The 13,805-nt window shown below is 40.3% G+C and overlaps 1 protein-coding gene across 1 annotated transcript in view; it reads right to left on the bottom strand.

Annotated features, from left to right (window-relative positions):
- VEGFC (vascular endothelial growth factor C) overlaps positions 1-11,185 on the bottom strand; it is a 232,717-nt gene extending 221,532 nt beyond the window's left edge. The window contains 1 exon segment of the mRNA XM_030191521.1: positions 10,349-11,185. Within this exon segment, the coding sequence (XP_030047381.1) occupies positions 10,349-10,462 (114 nt within the window). The 5' untranslated portion in view covers positions 10,463-11,185.
- Between the last annotated feature and the right edge of the window lie 2,620 nt (positions 11,186-13,805).

Here is a 13,805-nt window from a genome sequence, read left to right as displayed (position 1 = left end):
AAATTCAGTAGATTGGTAAAGCAAGATTTCTCTTCACTAAATCTATACTGGCTTTGCCTCACTAATCCATGCTTTTGAACATGCTCTGTATGTATTCTGTATATAGAGACTCTTTATAACAGTCTCTACCATTTTGCCCAGCACCGGCATCAGGCTCACCAGTCTGTAATTTCCCAGACCACCTCTGGAACCCTTTTTAATAAATCGGCGTTAAACACTGGCCACCCTCCAATCTTCCAGTACCATGCTTGACTTTAAACATAAATTACATATTACTAACAATAGAAGGGCAGATGAAAGAAAAGGGGGGAGATGCGGACACTCGGAGAGCAGATGCTGAACTCAAGGGTAGGATAGGGACAGGGAGACAGAAGGGAGATACTAGACAGGTCTAATAAGACTGCAGACTGACTCAAGGATGGTGGACATGGAGAGTGAAAAAATGTCAGATGGACAGGAGACCATACAAAGAAAGAAGAAACAGAGAAAAACAGGAAAGAGACACCGGGACCAATACATTGTTCAAAGGTTATATTTCTTTTGTTGTCTGTACATACAGAGTCTGATTTGAGGTTCCAATTCAATTTTTTTTGTACTGATGTGTGGTCCTTTGTTTTACATTCGATGAGAGTCTGTTGGGTAATTTGTGCTTGCGACCAAGGTGAAGAATTCTGCTAGCATGCCATTTCTGTGTAGAGATCTGCAGCAGAACTGTTTTTTATCTTTTCCCCTCCCCACTAGGCAGCCTATTGAAATTCTAGGGACTGGTATAATATTGATAGTGCTGCAATTTCATGGATACGTTTATTATTCTTTGTCCTGGGAGTTAGTACTGTTATTGTATTTGAGTGTGTTTATGCATGTTTGTACGTAGTTTTTTGCAAAGAAGGAATGTGTGGGTCTAACTGAGATTGCATCAAAAAATTAATATACTTTTAGTTTGCTATAATATGACACAGGGTTTTAGAATATGTTGCAGAATCTGTTGTGTGTTGAGGTGGTTGTCTTATAGCAGACTTCTGTCTGATCAGGTTTAAATGATAAGACTATCTCTTGAAGGGTTTGTGTATTTTATTTGTTACATTTGTACCCCACATTTTCCCACCTATTTGCAGGCTCAATGTGGCTTACATAGCACCGTAAGGCATTCACCAGTCGGTTGATAACAAATATAAGGTTATATTGTGGTCGACTGAAGTAGGTGTGTATCAGGCACCATGAGGGTCGAAGGGAATGAAGATTGTAAGTACGATCATTGGTTATGTTGTGTTGCTTGGTGTGAGGATTTACGTTGGATCAGTGGGGTATGTGGATTAATGTTCATAAGTGCTTGAAATAATCGAGTTTAAAATATGTAACATGCCACGATACAGAATAAAAGTAGCCAGCACCCCTTCCTCAGGCAGCAATCCCTTCACACTGTACCAAATTTCTACCCAAATACACCAGGAGAAAATTATTGGCTTTCGATCACACTCTTTAGGATGGGCCACCCTTGGCATCTCTGCACTCTAGTCCAGCATTTTTCCTCCCCTCCCTTCTGCTCCAGACACTTCCCCCACCCCACCCTCTTTGCTTCCAGCAAAAAATAAGCAAGCAGTATAGGTGTGGAACTGCTGTCTAGGCTGCAAAGTTGATGGCTCTGCTGATCCTGCCTCTTCTGTCATGGACTTCCTATTTTTAAAGTGCAGAATCAACAGACAGCGTAACCTAGACAACATGACCTAGACAGCGGCTCTGCACCTTTATACTGCTCTTGTTTCAGCAGGCAGCTGCTTGGCTGGCCCTGTTGGGGCCATCCATAAAAGTTTGCCCAGGGCCCCAAAGGTGTTTTCAAGCGGCCTTAGGCGTAACTGTGCATGAGTAAATTTAGTCGCGTGGATGGGCACTCAGCACAGTCTATAAACTGCACTGAAATTTAGGCATATTCTATAACTATGCCTAAATTTAGGCATACCTTATAGAATAAGCCTAGGAGTATTTTTTTGGCGCCAATATTTTAGGCGTGATTATATAGAATTTAGCCCTATATATACATTTCTTCCAGAAAGGAAATCTTGGATTCATCACATCAACTGGTGGTCACTGAACATCCACTGGGCTGAAGGAGAAACATTACCATTAAAACCCACAGAGCTCCTGAGGAGACCACTACATCTCAGAGGCACCTAAATTGGAAAAATATGTTACAGAGCTTCAGAGCCTTTTATCCATCAACACCATAATTAAGTGAATGCTGAAATGAACTGCCCTGCCTACCCACTATAGCAAGATTTAGGAAATAAAGGAGAGCCGGACTTTCCCTGAGACTTGCAGTTAGGAGTGCATAGCCTCAGAGATACTGTAAGTATGTTGACTGCTACTTATTGCATCAGGTATTTTGACTCTGCCTCTGCCACATTGCTATTATTTTGCCTGAAGAGTTGGTTTAGAGCAACTGTCTTTAGAGTGGATTGAGTTATGGTAGAATGCTGAGCAAAGACAATAAAGTCGTTTATGGCCTCCTGAAGAATTCTATCCTGGTCCTAACCAATGACTATTGTTTATATGCAAGGGTTACTCTGATTCTGAGTACACTCTAGGCATCTGCTTACAGAACACCAACCCCAGGCTACATAGGACCTGTCATATTGAGACATTGCAGAATAGTTGGAACAGCTGTGCACTCCAAGGAGTTGGCGTCCTCTAGAGGGTTTATTATACAGTAGTTTCTCTGGTCACTGTTATAAATTATTGCAGTACTGTTTGCTTTTGTTCTATTTACAAAATATGATCTTGCAATAATAATAGAAAAAAATCCAAGTACTACGACTGAGCAAAGACATTGCAATATACCGTGAAAGTGACCACCTATTTTTCAATTAAATATATTTAAGCAAGTATTATTTCCAAAGTTTTAATCCTGATTAACAGTCATGTGTATGCATGCATATTTTCAATCCTTCCTCATTTTCTTTGCAGGACTGTATATTAGTCTGTTCTAATGGCAAAACAAGTGGCATATGACAACTGAAAAAAACACATAACCTCCAGTTTATGGCTGAGTCTAACATATCATTTTTTTTTCTTCCTCATAAAAATAAATTACTAGAGTAAATTTACTTCTTTACTGCTCCTGTGAGAAGTACATAAGTTATAATATTCTTACTTTTCAGTTGAAATTACAGTGGAAGAGTAGCTTATACAACTCAAAATGTTTTCACTTCTCATTAAACTCTTACAGCTAATATAATTTTGTGTATATTTTTCATGCAGTTAGCATAACAGGTTGAAGTAAAATAGTAAACCTCAAAAAACAGAAACAGTTGTATGTCCAGGCCTACAAAATCTTTGATGCAGGAATCTTTATTAAAAAAAACGTACAGTGTTCTTATGAAAGTAATTTGCTACAAAGTCTCTAGACACGTTAAAAATGAAATTCACCATCCCTATGCCAGCTACTTAAAGATCAACTACCATTAACACAGTTCTTTCCCCCAAGGAGAAGTCCATTTTTTTAAAATAAATTCATCATAACTTCAATTAACTGCATAGTATAGAATGGAACAATTCTAGAAATGTGTACCTCAGTCTAGGTAACCCACTGACAAGCACTTAGCACTAATTCCATAACAGCATCTTGGTGCCAAGATGCCACTAAAGAATACTAGCGCAAGGTCAGCACTGGTGTGCCCATGTTTAGGCACCTCCTAAATATGACAAAGAATAAATTTTAAAGTCTACACTCTGATTCATAAGATCATATATGAAGAATCCCCTAACTACATGAATAACCTCATCAACCTCCCAACCAGAAACAGATCATTGTCTTCTTGTACTTACCTCAATTTACACCTTCCCAACTGCAAAGGTATTTATTTATTTATTTATTGCATTTGTATCCTACATTTCCCACCTATTTGCAGGCTCAATGTGTATTAAATGCAAGACCTCCTATGAATCCAGTTTCTCCTTTTTGGGCAGCCAGCTTTGGAACGTTCTGCCAAGATCCACCCGAACAATCAACGACCATCTACCATTCAGAAAATGTTGAAGACCCATCTCTTCAAGAAAGCTTACCCTAATGACCCAACTTAACTTTTTAAGCCCACCCATGATTCCTGCCCTGACGATTATTATACCTTTGACCATGTCTCACAATCTCTTTATGCTCATTCCTCAATCTCTTCCTCTCCATCCTTCCTACTCCTTACCCCTCCCATTCTCTTCTCCTTTTGCTCATCCTATCTTTGTTTACCTCTCCATGCTCAATTTACATATCCTCAAAACCCCACTACTACTATGTTTACTACAACTTGTAACATTCTCCTTCAAGACTTTGTAATTCTATTTACTATGTAAGCCACATTGAACTTGCTATGTGTGGGAAAGCGCGGGGTACAAATGTAATTAATAATAATAATAAGTCACACAAATGGCAGGAGTAAGTTGGCACACCTAGGTGCCCCAAATGATAAGTTTCTAGAATACTAGAAACTATGCGCAACTAGGAGACACACCCATGGCCTGCCCATGCTCCGACCACACATACACCCCCCTTACAGTTAAGCACTTTGGCACTTAGGCCCCTATTCCATAAGGTAGTGCCTATGAGCACTAGGCTTTATCTGTCCATTAATGATGTCTTTGATGAATCACTTTATAGAATTGCCCCAATTGTTTATCTTACAGATCAATTCTTACAGCATTTAGTTCACTTATAAGATCTAAGGGGAATAAATATAGATTGCTATAGCTTGTAATGTTTTATTATCCAAACTCTAAACTGGATCTTACTGTGTTTTACAAACACTTCAGACGCATGCAGCTTACAGCCAGTTCAGTTAGGAAAAGTCTATCTACCAGCTCTTAAAACCTGATGCACATGAAAGAACAAGTCAGTGGGGGATGCTAGATTTAGATTTATGAAGTTAAGAAGCTCTTCTGGCTTACAGTTCAGAACTAAACCACGCCTCTTTCCAAAGAATTTTAATCATACCAGGAATGGATCCTTGTTACAATGATATAATTAGTGCTTTTCCCTTAAAGGTGCAAACTGCTGATTTAGAGAAACAGACTGACAGCATGCAAATAAAAAATAAAACACACTTGCAACATTAGCATATTAAGAGCATTGCTTGGCAATATGGGATATTCTCTTTCAGTACTATTATCATATCTTTTGAAAAAGATTATAAGAAGTTTACTGGGCTAAAATGCTTTTCTATTTCATTTGGAACTGTATCTCATGATACATGTGAAGCATTTAACTTACACCAGGAGTACAAAGATAACATTTTGGAAAATATCACATTAAATTGTCTTATCTCCATATGGAAAAATACTTCAAAATATAAGATAAGTGGCTCTAATTTTACATTAATTCTCAAAGTGCCCTCTTTACTAAGGTGCATTAGTGCCTATAGGGATATTGTAGGCACGTAAATGGTTAACACGCGTCAAAAATATTAATGTGCCTATAAACGGGGCCCATAATACATTTCTACATTCACTCCACATTATAAGTTTATATAATTTACCTATAATTCAAAGGATTTTAAGTTTATTTATTTAACACTTAGGGCCCTGTTTACTAAGAAGCACTAAAGTTTTTAGCTTTTCGCCTAAAATTAGCATGTGCTCAATGCTAGAGACACCTATATATTCCTATGGTGTCTTTAATGTTTAGCGTACACTAAAAACGCTAGCATGCTGCTTAATAAACAGGGCCCTTAGGGGCTCTTTTACTAAAGCTTAGTGTGTACTAACAGACACTAAGGCATATTTTCAAAGCACTTAGCCTTCCAAAGTTCCATAGAAACCTATGGAACTTTGGAAGGCTAAGTGCTTTGAAAATATGCCTCACTGTGTGCTAAATGCTGCACATCTTATTTTATACCTATGTACCACACGGCACAAAGGGGCCCTTTTACTAAAGGGTGGTAGGACTACTGAACGGGTAGCGTATGGCAAAAAAGCACCGCTATGGGACGCATTGAGGCATCCCATGGTATTGTTGTGATCCGTGTGCGCCAATCCCCCACGCTACAAAATATAAATTAATTTTCCAGCACAGGGAGCAGGGAATAGGCATGCCCTGCGGTAATCAGGCAGTGCACGGCCATCGCTATGCGCTGCCTGATTATTATAAGATTAGTGCATGAGCCCTTACTGCCAACTAAATAAGTTTGGGAGGCATTGTCTTTATCCCAGGGACCACCAAATGCACTGCCTGACTACTTCTTAACCAAGCGCAAAGCAATTCTAGACTGGTGCATAGGTAACCAGGAACTAAAAGCCAGGGCCAGCAACTAAACACGTATCCTGATTTTCACTGGCAACCAGTGCAAGATCTTCAATATAGGGAAAGCTGGCCTCTTTAGACATCTCATTATAATCTGTGCCACTGCATACTGAATCACTAAGTTAGCCCTTATATACAACATATGTTTAAAGCAAATAATCCTAACTAGAATTTATCAGTATTGTGAAGAATGCATAAATAATTTTCTGCTTTGTGATTATAGAAAAATAAATACTCCTGAGCACAACTAGAAGTATATAAGGAGGGCTGCAATTGAAGGACACAGCACAGGCAGTGTTCTGAAAGTTCATAAAGAATGTCCGTAGAGTCCTCAGGTACCGGCCAAAGGAATGAAACCTGGCTCACAGTTTTTTAAACTCTGTGCTGCATCCACTTCACTATATTGCCAGTCACACACAATAACACGATAAATCTTGTTTATCTAGGGGCCTATCTATTAAGAAGGTTTCCCACAGACGCGCAATGGAAAAAAAAAAACCTTCTTGCTATATCAGACCCCTGCCTACAGATATATCTCTATATAAAAGAAGTATCATCCAATTTTCCAATTCATATAGGTTTGAAATAACTACAGTGCATTTGTGCTTTCAAACGATTTTTTTTTTTATAAATGTGTGAAATCCAAATTGAATGCATCTGATGTACTTTTGAGAAAATTAATATCTTAAATGCATGTCTTCAATACTATTCTCATACATTTTTTCTTGAAATGACTTACAATAAATATTTTCTCTTTTCACACAGAATCATTCAATAGAGCGTCAGGCAATCAGTCCTGTTTCCCTCATTCTCTGTATAGCTCCTTCCCACCCATCCACCACACTTTTACTTTCTTTCCAAACCCCTTGGAAAGAGAACTGATTGCTGTTCTCTAGAATGCAACAACAAAATTTAAAAAATGGACTACCTAAAGACAGGAACACTACATAAATCTTAAATACACAATACATAGCAAGAATTATCTTTGAAAAATGCATTGCCTTGCATGTCTATTCTAATTCAAAATCAATATAATTTTACACAGTGGTGAGTTATGGTTAAGCAGTCTATAAAAATACTGGTTTTATGCCAAACATCTAAAATGCATAAATCTAAGGCACGTTAGCATTTGTAACGCACCTACAAATAGCACGCACGCTAAATGTGTAGGCACCTATAGAGATACTGTAGGTGCATACACAGTTAATGCGCATATATGGTTAATGTATGTTAAAGACGCTAACACGCCTATAATGCGGCTTAGTAAACAGGGCCCTTAGGGGCCCTTTCACAAAGGCGCACTGAAAAATGGCCTGCGGTAGTGTATACGCGTGTTTTGGGCTTGCACAGAATCATTTTTCAGCGCAACTGTAAAAAATGCCTTTTTTAAATTTTTGCTGAAAATGGATGTGCAAAATTGTTGCACGTCCATTTTGGGTCTGAGACCTTACCGCCAGCCATTGACCTAGCGGTTTGCTATATTTCATTATTGCATTAAGGTTTAATTAAATTAGATACACTGCATATCCACAGATGGTTTACAATAAAAATCATTTAAAATAAATAAACCATTACTAATTAATCACATTTTTTGTTATACTCCATATCCAATACATATTCTGATTATGCCTTAATTATATTCTTATCAGCTGCCACCTGCAAAACATTTATGGTCAAAAGAGTCTCTGTACTCAAATGCCCCTTGCATCTCTACTTTTGTTCTTCTTCCTCTACCCCATATCCCTCTTCACCTGACTGCTCTTTGCTGTTCCATTCCTTCTTTCTGGCCCCATCTATTCCCAAGGTCCCTTCAGCTATTCTTCCCATCACTCATTTTTCATACCTCCCTCTTATATCCTGCCATCCATTTCCCCCACTCCTCCCCTTCCAGCCTGATTGCAACACATGTACATTAACTCATGATTACACATTTTAGGAAGTCCCAGTCATCTAATCAACAAGAGAGGCAGGCAGGCATGCATCAGGGTGTACATACACACACACCCAGGCTACCACCAACAGAGAGAAATCTTAAGAGTGCTAAGTACATTCTGTATACAGATGGTTAAGAAATGATGCTGATGGGGAGAAAATCAACTGTTCCTATTTACCACAGCATTAGGGAAATAGAAAAACAACTATGCATGTTTAAATACAATTAATGAAAAGTTTGACAGTTTTACCATGGTATGAGACACACAAATTTTCAGAAAAACATTTTTTTTAACATGAGTATAGTCAGGACTGTGGAGGGAGGGAGGGAGGCAGGCAGGCAGGTCTTGTGTGCAAAAAGGCTTAAAATGGTAAAAAAAAAAAAAAGAGAGAGAGGGGGTAGACAGATGCTTACAATTTGGCTTTTTTTGGGGGGGGGGGGGGCAAAAGAGAGGAGCTGCTCAGTATTAGGTTAGATTAAACTCCGCTCACCTGAAACAAGAGCATAAGAAAGTTAGTAGCTCCTCCTGTAGTGTCTCAGGTTTATTTTTTAACATCCCACAGCTTAGATAAAGCCTTCCCCTCTCCCTACCTCTGATGAGTAAAACTATCATCAGTGAACTAAAAGCAAATAAATCTTGTATAGAGGACAGCACATGTAGTCCAGGTTTCAGAGCTGGTGCTAGTCATAAACAGACCAGGCAATTGTTTAAGAATCTGAGCAGCTCAAGAGAATCCCTGGACTGGCCAAACTATTATTTTTATTACGTTTAACTTCAGCACAGTTTATTATTTTAACCTGCAGGCCTCCACTTCTCCCTCCCTACCATCTTCCCTTGACCTCTGCTTCTCCCTCCACAGTATCTTAACTTCTTCCACCCTCACTCCCTTCCTATGAGCTTCTGCTCATTTACCTCCCATTCTCACCACCACATACTTGATTCTTATTCCTCAAAGCTCCTGCAACTAAGGCACTACTATAGGGGCAGACAGTGCACATTTCTGACCTTGTAGTGGCCTTGCTCCACTCCTCTCTCATGAACATCCTACCTACAAAGAAAATATGTGGAGGGCCACTCTGATAACTCACAAATGTATGGTCACCTTCAGCATGATGCTGCACAGGTAAAAGAGGTGGAAAAAATGTAAATGGTGTCAAGGGGGTAGATAAGTGAGCGTCTGGGAAGGTGCAGATGTCTGCAGGGAATGGAACTGGGGGAGGAGCAGAGGTCTGAGGGAAGAGTTGGGGTTTTCAAAAATGAAGACCAGAATCCTGTACAGAGGTATACAGGCCCATGGTTGGGTGGGAAAGTTTGAAATTTGAGGTACTAGAAGAGTGAGAAACAGAAGCTTGCAAAGGAGTGGATTTAGAGGAGTGGGGGGGGGGGGGGGGGGAGGTCCTTTGGGAGGTGGGATGGATGTTCAGAAGATAGGGTGGAAGTCCACAGAATGAGGTGGAAGACCACAGGGGCACATTAAACAGGAAAAATAAGCAGAGGTCCACAAGCACAAGAGGGGATGGGATGAAGTTCCATGTAGAAACAAAAGGATTTTTTTTCTTTTAGAGAGAGCGAGGGAGGAAGGGAGGGGGGGGGGGGGGGGAGCAAAATATTGATCCTAGAGTCCAAAGTCTGATGAATGTGAAAACAGGCAAGACCATTGTATACATGCACACTTTAAGTGCTCAAATTGAACATGCAGTTGTAAAGACGAATTGAATTCATTTGGGCTAAAATACAGATGACACGACAGCTAATCATAAATGGATTACTACTATAACTATATTACACACTACTTCATGTTACACCTCTTGTAAACTCTCTCGGCAAAATGACTAGCAGTTTGTGAAAAGAGATATCAGACATGGGGGAGAAATGGAACAAATATCACGTGTTTTTTCCAAAACACTTCAGCTTTAAGTCATTATTGAACAGCAACTGCAGATCATTCACTTCCCCCAACAGCCCGTTAAAGCGACTATGTCCCTACAGCTACTGTGTCAAAAGTCTGCGCTCCCATTCCCAAATATTCAAAGAACTTTATTATCATTGGTAGGAAATTAAACAATATTTTTCTTGCACTTTTTAAAGTTTGCATTCAAATTTACAAGTATATATATTTTATATTACTTACCCTTGACTCCACCAAATCTGGATCGTCGTAATATCCCTGTCCCGATTCATAAGCGCTGTGCCTCTGGAGTAATACTGCATAAAGAAAAACCACAGCTACCTCCAGCAAGTGCATTTTTAAACGGCTGGATTCTATATAGATGGGAACCTGTGGTTTATACTGAGTGCCTTTGCTTTTCCAACAACGAGCCAGTAAATCCCTTGACGAAGAAGAGGACGTTGAAAGACTGTAGCCGCTTTGGAGCACAAGTTATCTACAGTGGGTCAAGTAACCCAAAATGCGAAACAAAATCCTAGACCTGGGAAAAAGTGACATCCGATCCAGTCACTCAAGAGAGGAAGGCAAAGCGTAGCCCAAGCTACAAACTCCAGAGAAAAAGAGGTGGAACTTTTCTTCTTCTTCTTTCCCTTTTTCATGAGAATAAAAGAAAGAAAAAGAGGAAGTGGAGAGGTTGCGGCGAGCCAACCCCGATGCCTCCTGGCATGGCTGTGGCTGCGGAAATGTCAGCGGTGGGGAGAGCGCGCGGCGGCGCGTGCGAATGTAAAGCCAGGCAGGAATGGTAGGTTGAAAGCAGTGTGTAGGACTGAGATTGTAAGCCCGCCAGCGAGAGCTAGAGGGAGGCGGGGAAGAGAAGTGAGAGCAGCACCACCTCCACCTCATCCCCACTCCCCCATGTCCCTTCCCTCAGGCTTGAGAGTGCTGCCTGGCCAACACTGTTGGCAGTTGGGCAGGTTTCCCACCAAAACTGGGGCTATTGTTGAAGGCCAGCGATGGAAATTTTTTGGTGTTGATGGTGGATTGCGGGTTTTTTGGGCTACTTTCTTTCAGTGTGTGCGGTTTTTTAAATAGTATTCCTCCTGGTATTCTGGCTGTCTTTCCGTGCATTCCAAGCCTCATTCTAGAGGTCTAGTAGCTCTGTATTCCAAACCTCATTCTGGTGCTTCAATAGCCTCTCTGTTGTTGATTCCAAGCCTCATTCTGGCCTTCCTACCATTCTGCGCTGCTGAAAGTGCTGATGATCCCTTGTGGCGAATGCGATGCCACATGCTTTACAATAACACGCTCCGGTACTGAAAACCAAGTGCTGCAGTTCCATAGGTAGATGGGCTTCGCTAGAGCCTGATTTACGACTCTGCAGAGTGCAAATATTTGGGAAGCCAAGTTCAGGTGTATTTATTATATAAAACTTTTAGAGTTAATAGACAAGCAAATAAAAATCCCCTTCACACAACTTTAACCAATGCCCTCCTCCCCGCCTCCCGTGACGATTGAACCTCCGGGCGCACAGACAGTCGGCCCAGCCGCTCTGTCTCCTGTGGTTTGTGCTAGTGTTACTAGGTAACCCAGAGTTTACAAAATTCTCTGCTGCACGCGGGAGGGAGCGCAACGATTGGAATACGAATTCCCCTACGATAAATAATTTATCCAACTTTTATTTGCCATTCCTGTTCGCCATGTTTTCCCTGCGTATCGCAGACACGCAATAAAAAACTACATCATAGGGCACGCACTGCCGGACAAAGATCTATGAGGTAAAAGGGAATTTCACACGACATAACCCTGACGCAAGGCGCAACCGGGAACGGATCTTCCCAGTATCCAGTCTGTTCCCTAACTAAACATAGCATCAGAGAATCATTCTTGGGCACAGTGTTATACACACACCAAACATTGAATTATTATTTAAACTGTATAGGTTCCCTAATTACCACTGAATTAGCAACGGGTTCTCCCTTAAAAATATGTTCTACTTAATATTACAGACATTTTAAAAATCTTTTTAATTTGTATAAGATTATTAAATGCAGTACTTAGTTCATCCAGTTAATAACAGTTGTTATGGGAATCGGGTGTTGTAACTGCAGAAGAGAAAGTACATAAGTAATGCCACACTGGGAAAAGACCAAGGGTCCATCGAGCCCAGCATCCTGTCCACCACAGCGGCCAATCCAGGCCAAGGGCACCTGGCAAGCTTCCCAAACATACAAACATTCAATACATGTTATTCATTTTCTACATGGATGAATCTTTAAAAGCTAAAACATATTTAGCAGAATACATGCAAAAGGATTTTTTTTTTTTTTGGGGGGGGGGAGGCTTGTTTGCAGGAGATTTAGGGGCCCTTTTTCAAAAGAGTCGGTGTGCGGCAACAGTTCCCACCCCCATCACATACCACATGCTTACTTGGTGGTAATTGGTGCTGCCCGGGAGCCTGTATGGGTGGCGATGCGACAAGTGGTTCTCTTATCGCATGGCCATTTCTTTACCAGCAAAAAAGACAGCCTTTACCAGCTGCAGTAAAAGGGTCCTCAACACACGTCAAAAACACACACTTTTACCGCAGCTTAGTAAAAGGACCCCTTAGAGCCTCTTTTATTAAACTGCGCTAGCAATTCCCAGTGCCGGCAAATGAGAGGAAGCCCTTTAGTTCCTATGGGTTTCCTCTCATTTGCCATGCAGGAATTGCTCGTAATCCTGGTTTTGCAAGGGGTTTATGTTATCCTATCCCCCAATGGGGTCAGGTGGAAGGATGTTAAAACCCATTATTGTATAGGTTCTTGATCTCTGCCTAGAAGCTATGAACTAAGATCTTATCTAATTTATTTTATATTTACATTATGCATTTCCTTTCTTCCATATGCTGAAGGTGATTCACACCATTCAAATGGTTTTATAAATACAGTAATAATATATAATAACCCAGTTCTAACAAGATCTTACACTTGCATTTTAATAAAAAAAGAAGCAGATAATTCTTTGAGTTCTCCACAGTTTCAGTGGCATTATTGTCCCTGCCCCAATTTTTTTTCCAATCTGGTTTCCCCTTCTGTCACCTTCCCTCTCTTGCCCCCTCTTCCTTCTCTCTTTTTTTCCTTCCCTTCCCCCTTCTTCTCCTACCCTTCTATTCCCATCTATTAAATGTTATTATTTTTATTCCTTTGACTAGTCACTCTGAATAGAATGTATTTTGTTTTATTATAACACTTCTTTCATACCTTGCATTGGCTGAGAACATGCAATTTATGTACTTGAGTTATGTTCCTACTACATATCAACATGTTTAACGCTGAAACGATTAAACTTCACATCATGTAAAAAATTGGGCTTATTTTTTAGCTTGTTTTTGAACTGATATTGTTTGTTTTGGGCGTGGTTTTTTAAGTAAAATGCACGTGTTTTTCCACGACTACCTGGCAACACTGACTTTCAGTGCTGGACATGCAGCCTATGTTTCTTAATGCCACAAAATACAGCTGCTTTGTAATTTTACAGGCTCTACACTTTCATGCAGTTATTTGGCACAGTGAAGGAACCGGTAAAGTGACAGTTTTCCTCAGTGAGCCCTGGGATGTACTTTAGGCTGTTCTAATCCATAACCATAGCATTTTTCTTGGGCAGTCTGTCAGTAGGACCCCTCAGTGACTGTCTATTAGACACACCGTGGGAAAATCTCTTT

This window comes from Microcaecilia unicolor, chromosome 2, assembly GCF_901765095.1.
Source record: "Microcaecilia unicolor chromosome 2, aMicUni1.1, whole genome shotgun sequence".
Lineage (NCBI taxonomy): Eukaryota > Metazoa > Chordata > Amphibia > Gymnophiona > Siphonopidae > Microcaecilia > Microcaecilia unicolor.
Note: the sequence above shows the minus strand (reverse complement) of the source record. Positions and strands in the feature narration are given on the sequence as shown.